The 23,938-nt window shown below is 43.3% G+C and overlaps 2 protein-coding genes and 1 non-coding gene across 4 annotated transcripts; all 3 read right to left on the bottom strand.

The window, feature by feature from the left end:
- Positions 1-733: 733 nt before the first annotated feature.
- cmya5 (cardiomyopathy associated 5) lies at positions 734-13,894 on the bottom strand. Its single transcript, XM_049579210.1, has 14 exons — positions 13,626-13,894; positions 12,122-12,767; positions 8,700-11,972; positions 6,150-6,245; positions 5,207-5,425; positions 5,083-5,105; positions 4,832-4,956; positions 4,581-4,715; positions 3,746-3,892; positions 3,398-3,545; positions 3,060-3,193; positions 2,835-2,952; positions 2,585-2,761; positions 734-2,498 (listed from the first exon to the last, which is right to left on the bottom strand). Exons 1-14 carry the CDS (start codon positions 13,739-13,741, stop codon positions 2,246-2,248), a joined length of 5,610 nt encoding a protein of 1,869 aa, XP_049435167.1. The 5' UTR covers positions 13,742-13,894; the 3' UTR covers positions 734-2,245.
- Positions 13,895-15,336: 1,442 nt separating this feature from the next.
- On the bottom strand, positions 15,337-15,410 carry trnai-aau (transfer RNA isoleucine (anticodon AAU)). Its single transcript has one exon. It is a non-coding gene; the product is annotated as a tRNA-Ile (tRNA).
- Positions 15,411-16,194: 784 nt separating this feature from the next.
- tent2 (terminal nucleotidyltransferase 2) lies at positions 16,195-23,938 on the bottom strand. Of its 2 annotated transcripts, XM_049579287.1 has the most exons (15): positions 23,881-23,938; positions 23,398-23,559; positions 23,159-23,275; positions 22,628-23,057; positions 22,414-22,528; positions 22,216-22,304; positions 20,975-21,041; positions 20,484-20,550; positions 20,104-20,180; positions 19,854-19,982; positions 19,701-19,744; positions 18,418-18,554; positions 17,738-17,829; positions 17,536-17,615; positions 16,195-17,417 (listed from the first exon to the last, which is right to left on the bottom strand). In XM_049579287.1, exons 2-15 carry the CDS (start codon positions 23,529-23,531, stop codon positions 17,331-17,333), a joined length of 1,665 nt encoding a protein of 554 aa, XP_049435244.1. In that variant the 5' UTR covers positions 23,532-23,559; positions 23,881-23,938; the 3' UTR covers positions 16,195-17,330. The 2 variants fall into 2 exon arrangements, with proteins under 2 accessions (XP_049435244.1, XP_049435243.1); XM_049579286.1 differs by lacking the exon at positions 23,881-23,938 and having other exon boundaries at positions 23,398-23,873.

The following is a 23,938-nucleotide window of genomic DNA, read 5'->3' as shown; positions in this document are numbered from 1 at the left end:
ATTTTTAGCTAAAGAAAAGAAAATTGTGCTTGTATTTTTTCATTTGTGGTGATTTAATGACTTTATTGTCACCTTATTTTATTTTTCTGAGCTAGAAAGAGATTTGTAAAACAAATTTTATCTGATAGTGTCAAAGAAGTCTGGGGCTGACATGAGGTACAAAAACAGTCAGCAGCAGTGACACTGGGTCCTATCTTTCCACTGTCACAACAGATCCTTCCTGAGTCCTGCTACAAAACAAACTGTTCCAACTTCCCAACCCAGTGTTATCAGCCCCAGTAAAAAGAGGCTTTCACTTTTCAATGAACTGTCACCGGAGCAGCCCAACAGATCACATTGAAGCCAGCAGCTGTTATGGTCTACAAGTGTTTGCTCCTCTTCTTCCTCTCACTCTCCTCCTCTCTGTTTCCCCAGAAAAGAGCAAAGGTGTCAGAATGATGGGAAAAGGTTTGAGTGCCTGGAAAAATAGTGACATAATAATTGAGAAATGGCATGTCCCCTGGAGAACCATGTAGCTCTGTCAGCTCGGCGTATGGCTCCCAAATCTACAGTAGCTGTAAGTCATCAAAAGCGATCTGGGAGTCTAAGTGCATAATAGGTTTTGCAGAAGTTGTGAAGATTGGTGGCAGAAATGTATTTAAGTCTGATTTGGAGCCAATGTCAGAGCTAATGGAGCGTCGAGGCCCTCTAGTGGTGAATGTATGTTAGAAATGAGCATGAAACAAACCATCAGTCCAGTTGTGCAAATAGAAAAATAAACATGTTCATTCAGCTCAGACATTAGAATCAGTTTACAGGACAAAGAAAGGAAAACAATTCATCTCCACCTGCTGCGAGTCGCACATAACAAAATATAGAAGTGATCACATCTGCTTACAAAGGTTATTTACACATTCACAATATGAAACACAGATCAAAAGTGCCACAGTTTGTTTCTGGGAGCTAAACTCAGTGTCTAAACTAAATATTTAACTATTGTTTGTCTCAGTTATTATACAGAGTGTTTAATCTCAATATGCAGCACTCACCTCACAGTACCTACCAGTCAGGGTTTAAATAAAAATGAAACTGAACAGAGCAGTACAAATCAATCACATCAGCATATGTTATGGTCAAGTTTATGAAGTGATTTCATTTCTCCCTCGACAAAACAATATGCAAGACACCCACGTGAATAGAATGGCACTAATTTTCGATCTGTATTTCACACCGTGATGATTCATTTTCATTGCTTCTGGTTTTTATATTTACAAGACATTTTAATTTATGTTAACAAAGAAATAAATGTTGAATTGATCTCCTGTAAAAAAAAAAAAAAAAAAAACTTAAATAAATAAAACTTGCACTGTTGAATAGGTTCGATCTCACAAAAAAAACAATAGGCGAGGACTCGAGTCACATGACTTGGACTCAGATCACACTAGGGTCACAAATGTGATGACTAGAATTGACAATATCAAAAAATACTTGTGCTCAACTTGGATTCTAACACTATGACTTCACTCGGACTTCAGCCTCATGACTTGAAAATACTTGATACCTTCCCCCAAGCCAATTTAGGAAGAGAAAGTTATGGACATTTTATCAATATGAGATGAGTTAAAAACAATGAGAGAGGACAGAGACACAAAAAAATGTTCTATTGTGGTACTGGGTAATAGTGCTATATGCTATGAAAGTGCAGCGCTACTTTTTTTCTGATTAAGTTCAGTCCCACTTGTTTAAACAAATATTTATTTATTTATAAAGCATTAATGTTTTTTGTTAATTTATTATATTATTTCTTTGTTAAAATGAGATTGAATTTGGTAAAGATCCCATTATGACTTGACAGAGTTGCCACCTTGTTACAGTCAAACTCAGAGTAGTGGGCAGGTCTGGACCCAGGCAACATGATGACTTGTTTAGGACTCGGAACTCAAACTTCAGGACTTGAGACCCAGCAGTCTTGATTCGGGACTTGCCTGTCTTGACTTAGGACTTGAGTGCAAAGACTCAAGTCTTACTTGTGACTTACGAACCCACGACTCGATCCCACCTCTGCTAAAAACCCATCAGTGAGGCCTCTTTAGAAGAAGGGGGACGCAGTATGTCTCCTGTCTTTACTGTGGACACCAGTGTATTTTTGTCTGCAGCTTCTCAGTAATGCAATAATGGTCATTATAATCATACAGTAAGATCATTCAAATCAATATATGTCCAACATGAACTGTAAACTCCTCAGTGTGTGAGGCAAACAGCAGAGCTAGCTGTCCTTTGCAAACTCGGGCACCTCCAGCACCATGCTGACCTCCAGGCTGCCCGGCATCTCCAGGGCCAGAGCAGGGTGGCATGGCTGGGTGAAGCGCTGGCAGAAAGTACCTAACAGCTGACCACTTTGAGCATTGTAGAAAGACAGACAACCAAGCTGGTAATCGAGGAGAGTGCCCACTCGCTCGGGCATGTCAATCACAAACACGCTGGACTGAGCGTCATTGTGGAGCAGCTGATACCTGCAACTACACAGACAAAGAGAGAGAGGACACGTTTAGACCAGCACTGTGATGAGTAGTACAGTAAGTTGGGGAAAATGCTTTCTGCATACCCTGATGGTGTAGGGATACACTGCAAACACCATGACAGGCTGTTCTCTCCCAGTGGGCTGTTCCTGTTGGCTGTGTTGTACGCCACTCCCAGCCTGTAAGCTGTGCTCCCTGACACAATGGTCTCCCAGTAGTAATGTCCTTGTGCCGGCAACAACTCACCAAGGATAGATGGATACCTAGAAGACACACAAACTCTGGTTTACACATGTTCTGTAAAAGGTCAAGCGGTCGGAGCTGACTGAAACTCACTGTTTGTCTGTGAATGGTGTGTTTTCATGTGTGTCCTGAGAGTAGTGCACAGTGGTCCGGTCCACAGATAGCTCCAGAGCAGGGTGAGCTGAGGCTTTCAGCAGGTGGAACCTTGTCCCTGAAAACAGTCACAGTCAAGAGAGTGTTGTTGTGTGTATTATATTTTATCCAATGTCTGCCAATACATCCCCCTGAATACTTCAAGTGGGTGTTTTGTTTTTTTACCTTTGGTAGAAATGAGGGCAGCCTCGCTCTGTTCACTGGCACCAGACTCATTCACAGCTTTGATGTAAAACAAATAATTCTCATTGGGCTGCAGGAGGACCCTCTGTTCACAGCTTTTGATACCTGAGATGGACCTGAGAACACATGCATGCACACAAAGGAATCAACCTTAGTTTAAAATTTTTCACTGTAGATTTAATTTAGCTAATTTGGGTAAGAAGTTTAAATATGTCTCTGAATGTTTATGTCAAAGGCATGTACAGTTTATTAGTTTGTTTTAAACCAGGCTGACTGACTTTAATAATGTGGTTAAATTACTGAACTCCTCAAACACCCACCTGAGTCCCTCTCCCTCCAGTTCATACTGGCGACAGTACTCCAGGGTGTAACTCTGCTCAGGAGTCAGATTTACTGAGCTCCACCTCAGCGTGGCTGAGTCCCACATGACAGTACAGCGCTCTGTGTCAATAACTGGCACTGATGGAGCTGCCAGAAAGAGAACAAGATATAAATAATAGTTTGAAATTCACTTTTGGATTTGAAGGGTAGACTCTCTGGACCTCCACAATATAGATACTTTAACATAATAGAAATTACCAATCTTAACTCCCTTCACAATGCCAGTAGAAATTGTTAACTGAAAGCTGTTGTGTTGTTGTAACGTGAGCTCCAGTGAGCAGACTGACCAGTTCTGAAGGAGAGTCTCTCGCTGGGCAGAGAGCAGCCTGTATAGTTGACAGCCATCACCCACACCTTGTAGGTCTTGTCAGGCTCCAGCTCCTCCAGGACAGAATAACTCTCCTTCACTGTCACACGGTACTCTTCTGACACCGCTGTGGACGACACATGCACTGTGTTTCTATGAATGTATTTAGTAACTCAGAAAGGCACAGTTAGATTTCATACCAACAAAATCTATGACTATTATAAATGATAATATGCTATAAAATGTGTATTTGTAAAAAAAGGGATCTCTCCCAAATTCACAAAAATAATAGTATCATTTCTACCAAGACAATATCAATTTACCTGAGGTGGTGATAAAATTGAAATAAAAAAAATAGATAAAACAAAATGAAATAACATAAAATGGGAGCACTTTGAACTACGGCCACCATTTTCCAGTTCAAACACCGTCCTGGTTGCGGTTTACAGCCGTGCTTAGGGTCCATGTGTCCAAAGCAAAACTAGCTTGTGTATACCCTGATATGAATCCTTGCTGTGACAAAATTAAAGAGGTGAGGATTCCCTTATCCACATGTTCTAGATGTGTCATAGCCTGGAACAAATACTGAAGGGACATTTTCCAATTCCTGCCCCTACTAAATTTTATTGTAGAACATAAACTCCTGACTGCCCTTCTTGGCACCACTGGAGAGGAAGACATGCACCTGACTCCACTCAAATGCTGTTCTTCACCTCTCTTTTGGCCACACATGCAGTAGTAGATGGAGAGATGTTACCCTGCCCACCCACAATCAGATCTTGAGACAAAAAAAACCTCATCCTGAAAGTACTTACCTCCCTGTGGGTCCTCCATGCAGTAGACCTGGAAGCAGTCTATTATATCTCCAGGGTTGACCTTCCAGTAAACTGTGACACTGGTGCTGGTGGCCGAGCCCGGCTCCTGAGGCTGCAGCGTGGGCTTTTGAGGCACTGAGACACAAACCAGCGGAGGTACAGGATTCATAACTGCCACATCTATGCACATGACACAAGACTTCTTGCAGATGGTAGGTGTATCTGCAAAGATATATTTACATCAGACCTACCTGGGATTCCTTTGCGCTGTGCAAGGTGAGAGCTGGAAGTGTTACCCTTGGCATAGTCCTCGAATACCAGCAGTCCCTTGGGACCCAGCTCCAGTGACATGGTTGAGTCCAGAGCTGCCTTGAGCCTGACCACACAACCACCGCATTCAGACCAAAACAACAGGTCAGTGTAAAAACATACATTAAAAAATTAGCATACACCGGTTAGAAAGCCGCATTAGCTCACACACCATTTACTGAAAGCACAATACCTTGTATGAATGTCTTCAGGTGACTAGTAGGAGAACAGATTGAAGAGGAATTTGTCAGATGTGTCATATAATCCTGATTATTGGCTGAATATGATGCCACCAATCAATAAGCCTCAGTACTCACCCGTGCGTCAGTATCAGCCTCTCTGTCAGTGGTCTCTAGAGTGGCCTTGGCAGAGTCGATGCTCTCCTGGAAGGAGACAATCTGGTCATATAGCTGCTCCAGCTTGGCCTTCTTCTCCTCCTCCATGCTGATAGACATGTTGTTGTACTGCTCCATCACCATAGCCATCATCTCCTCATTCTGCACCCGCATCGCTGCCTCGCTCTCCACACACTGGTCCTGATCGAGAGGAGAGGGACAGGAAACAGAGATATTATATTCACAGATATTCACAAATAAAACGGTCGGTATCATGTCCTTTGATGGCAGTGTTATGTATAATCTAATGTCAAATATTGAAAAGAGGTATTGTCCCATTTAGTATTAAAGGTACAGTGTGTAAGATTTAGTGGGATTTAGTGGCATCTAGTGGTGAGGATTGAAGATTGCAACTTGCTGAAACCTCTCCCATTAAGAATTCCTTCAGTGTTCTTTATTCAGGAGGTTTTTACCAGGAGCAGAATTACGTGCAGAGGTCTCTTCCTCTCCAAAACAAACATACCAGGTGATTTAAAGCAGTAAAAACACTGAATAAAGCAATTAAATGTTAAAAAATCTGTGTTGTTCCAACAGTGCTTGTCATAGAGCGGCTGCTTACAACGGTGGCCGATACAAAAATGTGAAAACGCAAAAACAGGTGGCCCAATCTAGAGCCAGTGTTTGGTTTGTCCATTCTGGGCTACTGTAGAAACATAGTGCTGCAATATGGTGATCTTCATTGAGCATCCACTCCCTATGTAGATACAAACGGCTCATTCTGAGGTAACGAAAACATAACAATTCTTATTTTCAGGTGATTATACACCAAAGAAAATATTCTTATTATATTATATTCCATTTCTTCCCATGTATCCCCCTAAATCCTACACACTGGACCTTTAAATGTGAAGTCAGCTTGTTTTACCTCTACAGAGTTGTAGGCCAGTTCGAGCTCAGACACCAGGTCCTCGATGTTTTCTGACCTCCCCTGAAGCTCGGAGATCCAGTCACCCAGCTTCTCCTAAAAAAACAAAACAAAACACAAACACACTTTTGTGAGAATCACATGCCTATATGTATAATCCAAGAGCTCTTAGTTGCTGTAGGCTAGTTATTCCTGCTCTACTCTGCTCCTACACCATAAAGAGATCCCTTCCTTAGGTGTCTCCGGTGGAAGAGATGGGTAACACAATCTACAGTCCTCAAAAAACTCCTCCTTTTTCTGTCTCCAGATAGAGTTTCTTTGCTGATCTGCTGCAGAGGGATCATAAAAAAGGGAATTTTACTGTGTTGATGAAGATTCTCGGTCATCCAGGTCATGGTAATCTCAAGTGCTATATTGTAGGCAACTAGACTTGCCTGAGTTTCTTCTTCAGAACTGAAGAAGCCTCTTGGATGAGAGGTGAAACATCTTGAAGAAACTCAAGCAGGTCCAGTTGCCCACAATATAGCACTTAAGGGAATTTTATCAAAACACCAACTTTGGAAGAAATCAATTTAATTTGGCAGATGCCTCATATTGGACTACAAAGTGCATTTCTACATGGAATGAGGACTGTTGATTTTGTCACCCATCACATACACTGTAATCAGGTACAGAGGGATTTTTTTGATGGCCTGTATAAAGAGAAAGAACAATTGCACTGGCAAATAACTCCTAAACTGTACATATGGGTATGTAACTATTTTGTCTTGAGACATACGTAAAAAAAAAAAAAATTAACCTATGATTTGAGGGAAAAGATGTTGCAGGTTTGTAGATTGGACATTAAAACTGCACCACAGTTAGTCTTTGCACTTATCAAATATTTCCCTCCAGCAAAAATATTTGAAATATAAATTTCTTGAAGGCAATCTGATGGAGCTGTGGGGTCAACACAGGATAGGGATGCTCCTCTCTGTTGTTATTAGTTAGCTTGAAAAGACATCATTAGATAAATTGTGGCCAGCTGCAGCTTTAAAGGGAATCGTCAGAGAGGATATTCCAGTAGGAAGGACAGTGGCAATCCCCTGTCAGCCCCCGGACACTGACAGCTCACATTAAAGGCTGACAGCCTCTCCACTAGGAGTCAGAAGACAAGTGTGTGTGTAGGAGGGCATGTAAGTGAGGAAGAATGTGTGAGCCTAATTGCCCATATCCATGACTGAAGACGTGCAGGAGTGTATTGCACATTCTAGCTCAGAGAATTGGACTGGATACAGTTTTGTAAAGTTGTTCTGGTGAACTTGGATCGATTTTCCCCGCCGCGGAGTTTCTGAATCAACAGCACCTCTCAATGCTGGAGTCAGATTTACATTACAGCTTTGATCTTTGTCTTATTTACAGTCCAGCTGTCAGCGTTTCACATAAATATATATCAGATGTGTAAAAATATCTAAATTGACATTTGATCATTCTCAGTTTGTTCCAGCTTTCCTTTGATTTAGATGCCAGATACATTACTGTGATTGTTTCTCAAATGCATGTCACTTTGCCCACTTTGTCCAGTGTTTCACAGATTACAAAAAAAGTCTCCTGTGATGAATTAAGTGTCTAAAGTTTTTGAAAAAATGACAGATGGCTTTTGGAAACCTGCGAGTAAAAGACAACAATATTCTTAATTGCTAGAAGGTGCTATAACATCAATACAGATTTAAAAAAGCAGGGGGCTGACCCTGTGCTGACCCATAGGGACAGCCAGGAAGACCTGTGTGTGTGTTTGTGGATGTATGTGTGTGTGAAGAGATCATATATCAGTCTCCGCTTGATGATGTCATACTGGACCTTTCCACGAATCAAAGCAGCGCATTACATCACAACAACTCAATGTGCTTGGCCGCAACCTACCGGCAGCCTGAGGGCATGCAACCTGCCAGCATGAATGGAAAAGTTATAGCTGACTAATTTAGGACCACTTTATTATATGACGACCCAAACTAATGCCAGTAAAGTGTGTGTGTGTGTGATCATAACCGTGTGTTGTAATCATGCTGGTAAAGTGTTTGATGAGATGATGAGCTGCTATGTGATTACAGCGTGCCATCAGACATGAGGACTGCTGCTGTGTCACTCAGCGGCAGCCTGTTAAAATGATCAAACATCTGGGAGACAACGCTGTGAAGTCTCTGAGGCCGCAGACATAAAAAACAAGAAAAAAACATAGAAAAAGGAAAAATTTAGCATTATGGGAAATATATTGATTTGCTCCCAAAATATTGAAATAGTCCTTTAAATCTATTTTTTTTTCAACATTTCTCTACACCCTTCAGCATATGTACACCAGGTGAAATGTCAGGAGGGTATGATGGTATAAAAAAATAGATACCACCCAAGGATCAAGGCGATAAACAATGTTAAGATTGTTGTGTGAGCTGATAAAGAGGGGTGGTGGTTTCCAGGACCCCAAACACAAGAAGCTCTGACAGCCCTCATTTTAAACTTTAAAACAGATGTTTATGTGTATAAAAACATGTCCCCATTAACACAGCTCATTACCTTGATTTCCTCATAGGCTTTGTCCACTGCAGTGACGTCATGGCTGTGATGCTCCCCAGACATACAGTCGTCCTCTGACAGCAGACATTCACAGGTGAGACAGAACCAGTCCATTCCCTGCAGCTCAGCGGCCAGTCGGGCCTGCCGCTCCTCCTCTGCATCGATGATGTCATAGTCAGCCTCAAAGAGCTCCTCATCTGGGGACAGACCAAACACTTCCTCCTCCTTCTCCTCTACCTCCACTGCCATCTCCACCTGCATCCCCTCATCTCTCTCCTGAGCAGACTCAGGTTTTGGTTCCTCTGCATCTCTCAGTGTTTCAGGTTCCGGCATCTCTTTCGCATCCTGTTCAGATATGACCTCATATTCAAGCTCCTCGACAGGTATTTCTGGAACGGCCTCATCTTGCTCCATCTTTTTTTCTATATCCTCTCTGTGGAGATCAATCTCTGGCCTTGATATCTCTTCAACAGTTTTTGTTTCTGGAGCATCTTCTACCTTGTGCATCTCTACATCTTGTCCTACATCTTCCCTGTGCAGATCAATCTCTGGCCCTGATACCTCTTCAACAATAATTGTTTGTGGAGCATCCTCCATCTTGTGCATCTCTACACCTTCCCTATGCAGATCAATGTCTAGCCTTGATACCTCTTCAACAGTTTTGGTTTCTGGTGCATTCTCCACCTTGTGCATCGCTACATCTTCTTCTACATCCTCTCTGTGCAGATCAATCTCTGGCATTGATACCTCCTCAACAATAGTTGCTTGTGGTGCATCCTCCACCTTGTGCATCTCTACATCTTGTTCTACATCCTCTTTGTGCATATCAATCTCTAGACTTGAATCCTCTTTAACAATGCTTGTCTCTGGAGCATCTTCCACCTTTTGTATCTCTATGTTTTGTTCTACAACTGCTGCTTCTGACTCTATATCCTCTCTGTGTAGCAGGGACAAATCCTCCAGCGGAGTAAAGCTCCTCAGAGGGGCAAAGACGCCCTTGTCTTCTTCAAAATCCCACTCCATCCTCTGCTTCTCTGAGCTGGCCTCCTCCACAGGTGCTGGAGGAGAACACCTATCGTCTAACTTGTCTCTGGGTAGTGCTTCTTCCTTTAGAACATCTGTTTTTTCTTCCAGTTGAGGCTCTGTTATTGTTTCCTCATGTGGTGCCTGAAGAGTCTCTGGACATGTTGTGGTGGTTTTAGGGGCTATGAGAGGTTCAAATGTGCTGTCAGGTTCAGGGAGAGCTATTGTTTCACTTGTAGTATTCTCTGATGATGGACTGATCTCTATGTCCATCTCTACAGCTTGTCCCTTTGGAACAAGGAGGATTACCTCATCGCCCACACCTACAATCTCATGAGCTGCAGTCCCAGTATCCTCTGTGGGTATTTTATCTTGGGCTTCAGCTACCAGCTCGCTGTCAGTTGCTGACTCCTCTTGCTGATGCTGCTTGGATTCAGGAATTTCAAGCTGTTTCTTATCCAGATCTGTCTCGACTTCTTCTGGCAACGCAGGTTCAGTTACTTCACCTGAAATCTCTGCTTTAACCTCTGACTCCTGATCAGTAATAATCTCAGGCGACTGGCTCTCAGGTGCAGTTTCCTCTGTTAGAGCTTCATGTTTTTTCTTTCCTTCGGCTGTTTGAACATCTGTTGTCTCAGCACTTGTAACCTCCTGAAGATCAATCTGAACTTGAGTTTTGATCTCTTTTTCATCCACTGCTTTCTCAGTCACCTCCACCACCGCGTGCACTGCAGAATCACAGTCAGTGACGACCTCAACAGGTGGTATGCCCTCAGGAACTACTTCTACTGCTTCTTTTTCCTTATGCAGAGATGTTTCAGCAGATGTCTCTGTTTCAGCAGAGGGAGGCATTTCTTGTTCTTCAGTCTCAGATTCTTTTACTTCAGCTGGAGCCTCAGTTATGGCTTTTTCATCAGCAGCTGCCATCTTAGTGTCATCGGCTGCAACCCCAGACAAACTCTTATCAGTGGTGATGTGAGGCTCCTCACTGCTTACAGGTGTGATCACAGCTGTCTCCTCTGCAGCTTTGACAGCCACCTGCGCTGTTTTTTCCACCTCTGTTTGTGCCTGACATGGTGGATCAGATTCAGTAATGCTGGTTGTTTCTGCAGGCACTTCTTTCTGATGCTCCTCACTCTCCTCTGTTTTCTCCACTTTACAGTCCACCTGCGGAGTTTCAGGAAGTGGTTTATCAGTGCTGCTCTCAGGAGGCTCCATCTTTACCTCAAGTTTCACCTCCTGATCCACCACCTGATCCTCTCTTGGTTTAGACTCCTGAAGTGATTGTTCCGAGGCTTCTCTGACAGCCGGCTCTTCAGTCACCAGAGAGAGTTGTGTTTCCTCCTTTGCCGTTACTGTCTCAGTAACTAATTCTCTTTTCTCTTCAGATGTTGCTGATTGTAAAACTTTGCTCCCATCTCCAACACGGACCTCCTGTGTCTTTGGTTCCTCTGTCTTGTCCTTGTCCTCCTCTTTGACTGCTCTTGTCAGACATCCTGTCATTTCAAACTTACTCTGTGACCACATCATCCTCCCCACACTCTCATCCTCCGCTGGTGGATCCCCAACAATGGGAGTATCATCCTTCAAAGTAAACTTCTCCAGGTACCCGTCTGCCTCCTCTGAGTCTGACAATCGTCTCTTATAAGCCCTCTCAGATGCCACGCTCTCTGTCTCAGACTGCTCTCCAACGCTCTTCCTCCTCTCGCCCACAGCATCCTCATAAAGGTCTGAGTACATGAAGGACATAGCAGTGGGCTCCTCCAGCAGGATGGGGTCGATAATCTTAGGGGGCCCAGGGGAGATAAAGATGGGTGTGAGGACGGTCTGTTCACTCCCAAACAACACAGAACCGTTCTCCTTCACAGATCTCTGGCTCTCTCGTCTCATTCTCACCCTACCCTCATCGTCTTCTCTGTGCTGCAGCGCATCAGCAGGAGCTCCCTCTCCATAGAAGACCTCATCCAGGTGCTCCCCGACTATCTCCACATCTGTAACAAAGACAAAGGAGTCCTCTGATGCAGAAGGGCTGACTGTGGTTGTCTCCTTTGCTGGCTTTTGCTCCTCTGCTTGGGACTCTGCTGCAGGTTTTTCTGCCTCCTTCTGCAGCTCTGGAGCTTGTTCCCCAGGAGCCGCCACATCAACCAGGGTAAACTTCTCGAAGTAGTCTATATCACCAGTGCTCTCTTTCTGAGTGGGTGTTTGTGTGAGCTCTGTGTCCACTGGCTGAGAGGAGTCTTGCTTTGAGGGCTGAGGAAAGGTGACAATAAGACAACAAAATACAAATATTAATTTCACGCAAAAAAAGGCAAATGTAACCAAAACTAGTGTACTAAGTGATTTAATTTAGTACTTCATTATTAAGACCACTCAAAACAATCAGATGAATCAATAAATACCTCTTGGTGAGCCAGTATTTCTCCCTCCTCTGGCAGGACATGATTCTGTCCCAGCGTCCAGTCATGGTGGTTTCGGGACCTGATCTTTGGAGTCTGGTCCAAATAAGACAAATTGTCCTGCAGCTCTGTGCTCTCCTCCTCATCCACAGTGGGAAGTTTGGAGGGGACTCTGATGTTGAGAATCTCATAACCCTCTGAAATCAAACTGAACAGCTGTTGATCTTTGTTTTTAATTTCATCCAAGTCTGGCACTGTTTCAGTTTTCTCCTGTTTGACATTGGGAAGAGAGACCTCTGCCATCTCCGGTCTCTCCACTCCCAGAGCTGAAGCCGATCTCGAACTACCAGGTCGGCTCAGCCTATCTCCCAGCCTGCTGCTCCTTCCTCCAGACCTCGTCCTCCTGCGGACTATTTTCTCCTCGTCAAAGACGATGGTGATCTTTCCTGCAGCTCCAGGGCCCTCCATGCTGTAAGCTTCAGAGATGGAGCTGGTCTCAGAGGCCCAGGGGGTAGAGCAGCGGCTTGAGGCCGTCTCCCAAACAATACCACTGTCCTCACTCTGAACTGTTACCATAGAGAACGACGGATCCACCATTAGGCACTGGAGTTTGGGCTTCACAGACTGATCCTGGACTACCTCTCGCAGACTGTGAGAGAGAGAAATGGACAGATTTAGAGGAAGAAGAGCAGGGCATGACTAAACAGTCTGCAAGAGGAGATCCTTTTTGGCACAGCTCATGGAAATGCAAGTAGAGAACGAACCAATGAATCACATTAAAACATAGCTGAGCAAGATGTGCCAATGTGGAAACCACCACCAGGAATTCACGTTTTGCACCTGAGGGCAATTTAGCAAATCTAAGCTGAAAACACGACAGCACCCGCTAATCTACTCTCAAGATGAGCACTTGAGAAGCGCAGATCTCCAGTATTAGAGCCGGTGTCTGGTGCCAGGCTGTCAATGTCAGCAATGAGCTGAAAAAAAACTGATCAAGTAAGCTCTGAGCTGTCCCTCCTGCTATCAATGCAGCTCAGCCCCTGCAGGGTTACAGCAAGGTGACGTCCCAAAGCGTCATTCATGTGATATTAGAGAAGAGATGCCTGGCCTTCCCAGATACATCCAACATATCAGTGTCTTCTACTATTTATGACATGGCAAGGAAAACTAGAGCAGGCACTTTGAAACATGATAAATGAGATGCAAAATATGGGATGGTGAATAATATCAAATATTAGAATAGAGCTGCCTGCAGTGGCACTCTGCTGATTCTTCGTATGAGCTGAAGAACAGATGATCCCTTAATATATGAAATGAATGGAGTGTTGCTTTGTGTCACTTGGATACTCTGTCCGGTGACGCTCTACAGAAAGAGATAAGACATAATTTCTCTTTTCTCTCTTAAAAGCAAAAGGTAGCTTCTCACAGATCCCATTCAATATATTTCATAACATCTCCCAGCAGAAAAGACACCTCTTTACACAGAGGTTATTCAGCTTGTAAGCACCTGTTCTGCAGTTCCTCCACCTCGTCCTCGTCGTCCTGGCTAATGGCCTCTGAAGCCTCGCCCTCAAACTCCTGAAGCTCCGTCATCTCCGACTCCAAACTCTCACACTCCTCCATCTTGGTAATATCCCCCTGCTCTTCCCTTTGCGGACCCCGATGTTGAATTTCTGTGTATTTTAGAGTCCTCTTGATGTTTTCAGCCACTCTGATTACGGAAAAGAGTTGGTCTGCCTGTTTCTGTCATTCTAAGTTGGGAGCAGTCCATCTGACTCAGCCAGGGACAGAAATAGACTGAGAGGGGAATGAAAAGAGGGGAGTGGAGATAGAGAGGGGAGCAGTGACAGAAGGTTGGTCTCACTTAGTCCTAGAGTTTGGTGTTAGTGTACATAACCCAAGAAGTAGTTAGATTTTTTTGAACTTATCATAAAAAGACTGTTATATATTTGAGGAAATCATCATTCCGGTGATCTGTACCAGCGGCTAGCTGCTGAATGAGCTGGTGTGACTTTAAGATCAAAATCCCCCTCACTAAGTTAAATATAGGCCATGTGCTGAAACAGTACCCTCCTGGTCCCCCTGCTGCTGGTGGCAACACTAAACAGGGCCACGCGCGCACACACACACTCACACTCACGTACACATCTTGTGAGGTATCTAGCTCCTAGCAGTACTGGCACTATGCAGAAGTCATAAAACTAGGTGTAATAAGGTGTCAAACCACAGACCTAAAACCAAATCAGCACAAGAGCTGCAAGAGAAGGCTGCAGAGAAAACTTACTCAAAAGGTGCAGATATGCAGGAGTCATCCTTGGTTTTATAACCTCTTTTAAGGGCTGTGAATCACAAGCACTGATAACGAACTACATGACATCAGAGCTCCCGGTGGCGGTGGATAAAATGCGTTACCTTGAGGAAACAGAATGACACCCAATGTAAAAATATTAGGTGGACCAGGGGGATTGGACCAACTCTACTAGATGATATTGGTGCTTATGGTCAATATGTGTGCGGGTTTAAAGCTGTAGTCGGTCACTTTTATAAAAAATATCTATTTGTCATGGTTGATGAAACTGTCACTGTGCACTAAATGAGACAGATAATCTCATTGCCTGTTCTATTGCTTTGTAGCACTTCTAATGTTAACACAGGTGAACAAAAACGCAGTTGTCTCATTTGTTTGTATGAGCCATGCGGTTATGGTGACATATACGCCACCTTTGCCGCTCAAATTTAGTGGTGTATCCGCCTGATCTGCTGGCTCAGTGCAATGCAGCTTCCCACTGGCATGGCTATTTTGATTAATTTAATTTTGATTTTTAAGTTTATAAACTTTAATAATCAAAATCAGTGTTTTCACTTGGTTGTCATATATATATGTATGTATATATATATATATATATATAAGCTGCATTGCACTGAGCCAGCAAATCAGGCGGATACACCACTAAATTTGAGCAGCAAAGGTGGCATATATATATATGTGTACACACACAGAGGACCTATACATGCAGTAGATGGAGAGATGTTGTAGTGAGGGAACTGCCATGAGACCAGCGCTCCAGGTGGTTGGGGGGGGTTGGGAATGTTGCTCAAGGGCGCCTCAGCAGTGCCCTCTCCAGCTACCACTCTGCACTCTATATTTTGGACCAGACTTGAACCAGTGACTCTTTGGTTCTCAAGCCACATTTCTAATGGACTGAGCCTCAAAACCCTGGCCCATACGGGGATCGAACCCGCGACCTTGGCGTTATTAGCACCACGCTCTAACCAACTGAGCTAACAGGCCAATGATACATTTACCCACTACTTGAATCAATCGGTCAAACTAGGCATAGGATTCTGCCTCAAATGTTTTCTGAAACGTATTTTAGTGCACAATTTAGCTGTAAAATGAAAAAGTTTGTGACATGACCACCCATTACTTAGCACCACCCACTAGCATGAGCAAACTTTCTCATTTTAAAGCTAAACAGTACACTGAAATATGTTTCTGAAACATTTCAGGCACTGCAGTAAAATAATCTTGATTTCAGTTTAATCACTGCTGCTTAGTTTGACTGCAGTTCACGAGCTGTGACTGACATCATTGACAGCTGCATGAGGGACTCCTCAGCTCTGATTGGCTATTTTTGGTAAGCTGTGATTGATTCTAGTAAACACCATTAGAGGCAGTGAGAAGAGGAAGAGGGACATGTTGTCACAGACTATCTGTCTCATATACTTACTTATTTTCATACAAGTTACCAACTGCAGCTTTAAGCTTCGGTCCTGTGGATAAAATCTCTGATCTCATTTTTAACTGCAAGGTGATTGAATGTAACATTATAATAATATTGTGATGGGGTACCACATGTTTAATGTTGTGTTTAGATCTAATATCCTAGAAGAATTACCTTAAAATATAAAATTAAAGATTTCACTAAACATTAATTTGGCAAATACTATATACAACATATCTGAACATGAGTGACAGCTGTGAAAAAAAAGCCAGCGTACCATTTAATATAATTTTGGAGCTTAATTTCAGTGGGCCTCACACAGAGCTCAAGAATAGAAAGCAAAAACAATCATACATCTTCAGAGATTTATTTTTTTAAATAAACATTGTAAAGTCAGTAATGTACAAAATGTACAAGAGCTGAGGAAAATATCAACCTAACAAGAAAACTAAGTCACACTGAAGTGTAAATACTTTAAATAATGTGGGCATGAAGTGAACAATAAAGGAGTGAATAACATCAGTTTTTGACCAGATAAATCAAGTAGATACTGAACTAAAATGATTCCACATAGGCAGCACTCTAGAGAAAACAATACAACACATCAGGAGCAGTGATAAGATGGCCTCTTCACGGCCCTCCAGTTAACATCTTTGTGACTTGTACATCATGTAATGACAAGCTCGGTTTTCAGAAGAGCTCAGAAACTTAAAGACAGCGCTGATGAAAAATAAGAGAGCATTAAATGCAGCTGTAGAAAAAAAAGTCTATGGTGTTTAAAGCCACAGTCGCGTCACCACTGACCTAGAAAAATAGAAAAAAGGCTTTGATGTAACAAGTTGGTCCAGACAGGCTGAAGACAACGGACTGTACATACTGTATATGTGGCACAAGCAAATTATTGGCATTGTCCTCAAAGCTGACTCTGTGCAGTATGGCTCTAGCAATGTGGATATAACTAAAACTGAGATCAGAGGGACTTGGTTGAGACCAGTCGAACCTAAACAAGGCTGCTTCCATTTAAGCTTGCTTCAGATGTGAGCTGGGTGCGTGTATTATTTTGTCTTTTTCTTGTCTTTTACCAGTTACACTATGTGCATTGGGGAAAGAGGGCGTGTAGCAGCAATAATCATCTGTAATAACACTGACCGTTATTATCCTGCTTCAGTGCAGCGTCACACTGTCACGATTTCAGAGCCCTCTGGTGTCGCTCTGTAAATATTGTACTTTTATCATCACTTTTAATTTGGCAGCACCTGCAAAGCGTGTGAAAGTGAGTGCAGTATTTTTATTATATATGTATAATAATTATACAATATTATAATTATATATGTATGCTGCCACAGTCCGAGCGTCTTTCTGGCTGCAAGGTGCAGAGACAGCACGGCTCCTCTCTCAGCTTATCCCAAACATCGCTCTTTGTTTCCGAGGACAGGCCTGTCTTGAGGTAGAAGACTCCCGTCCGCTCGTCTAATTAAAGGAATTCCTTATCTCCCGGACAACTCCTTGTTAATGATGGCTCTGACTGGGAGGATCGAGTTCAGGTCCTTCCTGTCCCGTAGTATCCGCCATGCCTGCACAGACAGAGAGATGAGAAGCAGGAGGATTATGAATAACTCATGGCTTGCCCGCAGCGACTTGGAGCAAGAGAGACAATGTAAAAGGAGCACAGTTATCAGGACTGGCATGTACCTCAGCGAACTCGGCTTTAATGGAGTCAAACTTGATCTTCTCGTGGACTGCTCTGGCGACGTTATTTCTTTCAAATGGCTCTGAAACACAAGGCATTGCTGTAACTCTCTGGATATGTAGCATTAGCAGAGACATTTCTTCCACTGATGCTCCAGTTATTGTTAAGTGGTGGCTGTGGCGTGTTACGTCCACTGATGTTTACCTTCCACACATATGTATTTGTTTCTCCACGCTAGAGTATTGGTCTTGGGCAAAGCTTTGGCCTCTCGAACAGAGATCACCTGCTTATCCCACCTGCAAGACAGAAAAAACAAAAGCAGGCAAATTATTTAGTGCTTATTAGACACTTTTGTTTGCAGGAAATGTGAATAAATGTTCACTTTGATAGATTTCAGTCTTCGCTAACATGACCCTGTTAAAACAGATGGCTGACAAGAAGGTACAGAAAAATGTGCTCATCACTGTCAATGCATCTGCTTTTTAAAATTACAATCACTCAAGATGTGTGACCTGACTGAGTGTTTGATGCCGTGAAATGCAAAAAAAAAAAAAAAAAAAAAAACTCAGTGCATGCTTGTGCGGTGAGTTTTAGTTCAACCTTGCGACTGTGGCGTGGCACGGTGACACACATACTGCAAACACAGGGATCACGGCATGTCATGTTAGTGCTGTGTAAGGCCAAAGGTCCCACCTGCTCCTGCCCCTCACCCAGAAACATGACACCAGAGAAAAGGATGCGGTGTAGAGGAAGGAGAGAAGAGATGGGGGGCTGGAGAGGGAGAAGTTGGCAGAAGGAGCAGGAGACGAGGAATAGGAGCGAGAAAGTGAGCAGGCAGAGGAGCCAACACTAGACTCAGTAATGTGATGTTCTCTGGGAGATACCTGAAGTCTGTGGCATAGTATTTGAGAAAGCCCAGGAGGAGCTCTCCCAGAGAGGACTGGTTTTTGGAGTTGTAGGGGGGGATGTGTTTGGGTCCTTCTGGAACCACATTGATGTCCAAGAGGGGATAAAAACAGTCCTGAAAATGAATGGAGAGAGGATAAGAAGGCAGTAATTTTGTATTTCCTATCATTTGCCTCTTAAACATACTGTCTGACTTTACAGGGTATCTTTTAACCTCTTCAACAGTAATATTATAAATGTAAACACACTTCAAAGATGACAGAAACAAATGAAAAAAAAATCAAACCCTACTCAAAATAAACCCTAAATTTGCCCAGTTAGATGTGAAAATATGCTGGCTCTATAAACAATAAAAATACTGTTCATCTGAATGGTGTCCAGGAGCTTTGGCAAAAGTGATTTAGGGGCTGTTTCTGGTTAAATAAAAAGGATCTTACCCTTTAACAAAACGTTTTGTAGGGATCTGTTCCATAATGTTGTTAGACACTTAAGCATAAGTAATGTTATTTCATGCCCCTGTACACTTGTGTCATCATCTATGAGAGACATTTGTCTTGGGTAAAAGTGTACAAAACAGGGCCGCAGGGCGCACACAGACACTGCTGCCCGGGAGATCATCATCAGTGAGGACCAGCAGAGCAGTCAGACGAAGCTCTGCTCTTGGCCGGAGGAGAGGACGCTACTGTTGGCCGCAGATCTCTCCACCTCCCGCCAGAACTTCAACTGCAGGTCAAAGGCAGGCAGTGAAGCCAGAGACTGTTTCATAACTGATTAAAAACTTCTTGCGGTAGTGCTAAATAGCATCCCACTTCTGTGTCTGGAGGCATACCGTACTGGAGTACACACGAACCATACTTGAAACAGCACACTGGTCTCAAGTACTGCACATAGTGTTCACTCTAATCAAACGAACTGAACTTTGGGGTCAAGTGTAGTCAGATCCAGGCCCGGGTCACTAATATGAAAGCCCCCTTTAGAATAATAATCTGAGCCTCTCAGTGGCAAAAACAAGCACTTTAGTGGATGTAAACAGACTATGCACATATGCTGTGAGTGGTTACACTGCAGCCCTCTCTCTCAATATTGGACCAGTTTCAAAAAGTGTTGTTCCCTCTGGTCACTTAAATATTAAAACATGGAAAAATCGGATCCAGGTTGCTAATGAGTGAAGTTAGCCTTTAAGTTTACAGCCGAACCTCTTCTATTTAACCTGGAAAAGAAGGTAAAACTAAAGTGATAAATTGCAAAAAGAGACACTTACTGGGTAGTCCCTCTGTAGAGAGGGGAGGACAGGTTCCTTCAGAGCTGCAAAGAAAAGAACACATTCAAGATGAGATTCACAAATAGTGAAAAGCACAAATAGGAATAAAAAAATTAAAAAAAAATTTTTGTGCGTGTGTGTGATTGTACTGACTCTGGAGGTAGTGCAGCACCATCAGCACGAGTGCGTAGCTGCTTAATGTTCCTTTGCTGGCATCATTGATTTGATTGTGCCGTGCCCATTTCTTGATGACAAGGATCATGGGTCTTACCCTGAGATCAGCTGAGAGAGAAACCGCAGAAACACAGCGTGGGTCAAAATGTTTTCGTCTTCCTTTCAAGTATCAAATGCGCTGCCCAGAATGATCAGTCACAGTTAGCACTGACTTAAGTGTCTCACCCACCATGGGCATAACTCCTCAGAAGGAATGTGTTTCTGATGCCCACTGTGTTGTTGACATTCAGATCAAACTCCAGTTCACTAAAGAGGGGAGGAGGAGTAAAAGAAGGGTGAAGGTTTATGGCACAACTTGAGCTACTTCAAATGTGCATTGGAAAAGAGAAAGAAGTCTTAAGAGGCTGAAACTCCAGCAACTTTTGTAGTATACAGAACAACTTTATTGCAAGACCAATGCTTTTATACACAGTAAGTGTTGCTGGGATATCGACCTCTTAAGGAGTAGTAGAAGAGTCAACACTTCTTTCTTACTTTGATGATGTTTAAAAAAAAAAAAAAGAAAGAAAGAAGACAATAAACAGGCCAAAATGACTCTTTTGCTCTTACCTGCCTTTCTCTCTGAACCTGAGGATCGGCACTTTGGCTCTGATCAGCTGAGTTCTCTCCACATATGCTATGAATCAAAACAAACATCATGAGATTTAGGATTGTTTTATTTTCCTTTCCTGTAAACCTGAAACTCCTTTCTCCACTGGGTAAATAGCTCCACCTGGTGGAATCTGTGGAGAACATAAACTTGTGAACACAATTCCACTATGAGAATTCACTACCAATTCCACTGTAAATTTTTATTTTGTCTTGTAAAACTGGTTCATTTTATGCAGTAAAGCTGAGTAAAATATTAAGAAGTTAACAGTGTAAAATAAATTATTGTAAATTATTTTAAAAAACATGGTTTATTTTTATTTTATTTTTTTTATTTAACCTTTATTTATCCAGGTTTGCCTCATTGAGATTAAGAATCTCTTTTCAAGAGGGACCTGGCCAAGAAGGCAGCAAAAGTTACAGACACACATTAAATCATTATTATTACTCACGCAGTGACTTGAACAACTTGAACAACCTTTGGAGGACAGAGAGTGCATGAATAGCTTCAGGTCTTTTCTGAAACACAAAAAACATGCAGGTGTTTAAGAGGAAGCGAGTATCTGATGCAGACAACTTGTACTTCAGGTCAATCTTCACTTAGGCCCTGTTTCCACCTGATATTAACATGCATCCTGGGTGATCAGATCACAGGTGGACAGCTCTAGGTACGGTACTCAATACATCTTGAGATCTGATCGCTCAGACCGCATTCGGAGGTAGTCTGGGGAACATGCGGTTACATTCTTTCAGCTGTGTGCACACTAATACGTCCTGGGCCACACTGAAGGCCAGCTTACTCAGCTGGTGTCCTTGCTTCTCTGACTAATCGCTGAATATTATCTGTCTGTTGCTGCTGCCCCGGAGCCACTGTCCTCCCAGAGAGTGGTCTGTGCAACGCCTGCTGGTTAGCATGAGCTAACACTGCAGCAGCTGTTTAACAGTCCTGATTATCTAATACCGACACTGAATCAGTCGGAAACAACAACACATTTGGTCTCTACAAATGGAAATGATGTACTTGTTTATTTGCATATAGAGCAGAGAATGAGAGATCTGATCACAAATGGTCACGCGGATATAAAGATGGGTGTGAACAAACAGATTTGAACTGTCCACTTGTGATGTGATTACCCATGAGGACGTGTAACCCTGCTCTTGAATGAAAAAAAAAGAATAGCTCAATAAGCCTTAGTTATCCTAACTTGATTAAGTAAAGATTTGTAAGTGTGTTTAAAGTTTATTACAACACAAATCTAACATCAGAGAAGATCTTAGTACAGCTGGTATCCCTGGGCGCAGATATACCAAGAACTTAAAGTAACATTACATTTACTCAGGTTTATACAGTACTTCCCATACCACCACACAGAATCATGTGTAATCAGGCTCCCAGGGAGGACACAAAACAATGTTGTGTAGCCCTTGCTCCAGACTGATTACCATGGCTCAAGGACATCAAGGTCCTTGTTTTAGCTTAACCCTGAGACAACCAGAGCTTCATGACATAGAGCATGCCAAAAGAGGAATCTGAGGCCTTTCAAAATACCAAACCTTGACTATGAACAAATCCTACATTCATGACATTCACATAGCTTCTTTTTTCTATCACAGCATCTATGATTGTACATACACACACTCACACACATCTACATTTTGGATGACTTTCACAGCACAGAGTCAGAATACTCACATTTCCATCGAGGACCAGACACAGATCAGCGTCACTGCTTCGGCAGCCCAACCCATTCATTGAAGATCCAGTCAAGTAAAGTCGTGCCACTGTGAGACACACACACACTTATTGAGCGAGGATCATAACAAAAAGTCAGAGCAGAGTGCTAATATATATTACACACACACACACACACACACACACACACACACACACCTGCAAAGACACTCTGTATGTCGCTCTGAAGCTGAACTCTGCACATCTCCTTCCGGAGCAGATCAGAAGCTTGCTGCTGGCACGCCTCAAACAGCTCCACCATCTGTTCACTTAACTGAGGGCACAAACACATGCACACTGACTTCACTTGCACACACAGTCAGGCTTGATGTATAAGTCAGCTGCAAGTTAAGGCCATTTAAACATACAGTACCTTGTCTTGAGCGTAGGCCTGCAGACTTTTGGAGCTTTCTGGGACAGCGGTCACCTGAGGGTGGATGCGGGCAGGTGGGCTGGGATAACGGCTATCAAAACCAAAGGATGATCTTGATGACCCTGCTACCACCTGGTCAGGACGACTTGGGGCAGGAGCCCGAGGTAAAGGGGAGCCTATTGATGGGTAGGATGGAGAGTCAAGGTGTTGGGCAGGTGTTGGCTGCCCAGTCACCTGAGGGTGGATACGAGCAGGTGGGCTGGGAAAACGGCTTTCAAAACCAACGGATGATCTTGACAACCCTGCCACCGCCTGGTCACGACGACGAGGGGCAGGAGCCCGAGGTAAAGGGGAGCCTATAGATGGGCGAGATGGGGAGTCAAGGCGTTGGCGCTTCACAACATAGGGGCTGTATTCATCATTCTGCCTCCTGGAAGACACATAATGATAAGGAAACACATGACAAGACATGTAAATTACATTAATGACACACAGATTATTCAGTCATAAATAAATGGTGAAATGACATACTTGCGCCCATTGGTCATAGTTGGTGTGTGGGGAGCAGGGACGAGATGAGGGACTGGAGATAGTGGTCTGGGCGTCCATTCATACCTAGGCAACCTGTCTAGTTCAGGAACATAGAAGCTACCAAACAGACACACACGTTACTGTACAGGACATAAAAGCACACAAGTGACCAGTTTTACTGATGCTGCTGCTGCTGATGTGTGTCACAACACTGCAGTTGGTGTCTCCGTTAGCCTCACCTGTTGACACCAGCCGAGCTTTGGTGGTTGTAGTCGTAGCTCCGGGGCACAGGGGGTGGCGGGTACAGGCCGTTACGGTAGGCTGCCTGCCCCCTCGGTGCAGCGCTGCGGGGAAACATGCTGCGGTTCTTCATAAAGCTCCAGCATCAAACCGCTGAATTCCTGAAATACAGCTGCTACGTTGGTGTCAGCAATTACAGGAAGTCCGTGGCTACCACCAGCAACCTCACAACTCATCACCCGACAGGAATGGTAATCTCACGGAAACTTACCGAGGAAACCGAAACTTACCAGTGATCGCACAGTGAGCTAACTAGTGCTAGCTCAGTCCTCGTTAACAAGCAAACAATTCAAACATCGGTAACGATATTATCACTACATTAAATCGTTTCTCTGTAGTTTTGTGTGAAGAACATGTCAACACGTATTGTATGACTAAATGTTAAACCCGTTTACTCAAAAACCGAACTCTGTAACACTTACCGAGTAGCATCACACATGTAAACAAAATTGAAGGTGCTGTAGTTTCCTGAGTACATAC

The sequence above is a fragment of the Epinephelus fuscoguttatus genome, linkage group LG6 (genome assembly GCF_011397635.1).
Source record: "Epinephelus fuscoguttatus linkage group LG6, E.fuscoguttatus.final_Chr_v1".
Classification (NCBI taxonomy): domain Eukaryota; kingdom Metazoa; phylum Chordata; class Actinopteri; order Perciformes; family Serranidae; genus Epinephelus; species Epinephelus fuscoguttatus.
Note: the sequence above shows the minus strand (reverse complement) of the source record. Positions and strands in the feature narration are given on the sequence as shown.

What these genes read in the sequence shown, in the direction of transcription:
- cmya5 (XM_049579210.1), bottom strand. Translation starts at nt 13,741, where the DNA reads ATGGAGGAGTGTGAGAGTTTGGAGTCGGAGATGACGGAGCTTCAGGAG. An exon ending in TGGCCTACAACTCTGTAGAG is followed by an intron (nt 5,426 to 6,149) that starts GTAAAACAAGCT and finishes CCTCTCGATCAG; the next exon opens with GACCAGTGTGTGGAGAGCGA. An exon ending in CTGGAGGGAGAGGGACTCAG is followed by an intron (nt 3,194 to 3,397) that starts GTGGGTGTTTGA and finishes ATGTGTTCTCAG; the next exon opens with GTCCATCTCAGGTATCAAAA.
- tent2 (XM_049579287.1), bottom strand. Translation starts at nt 23,531, where the DNA reads ATGAAGAACCGCAGCATGTTTCCCCGCAGCGCTGCACCGAGGGGGCAG. An exon ending in AGGTTCAGAGAGAAAGGCAG is followed by an intron (nt 20,181 to 20,483) that starts GTAAGAGCAAAA and finishes TCCCCTCTTTAG; the next exon opens with TGAACTGGAGTTTGATCTGA. An exon ending in TTAAAGCCGAGTTCGCTGAG is followed by an intron (nt 17,418 to 17,535) that starts GTACATGCCAGT and finishes CTGTCTGTGCAG; the next exon opens with GCATGGCGGATACTACGGGA.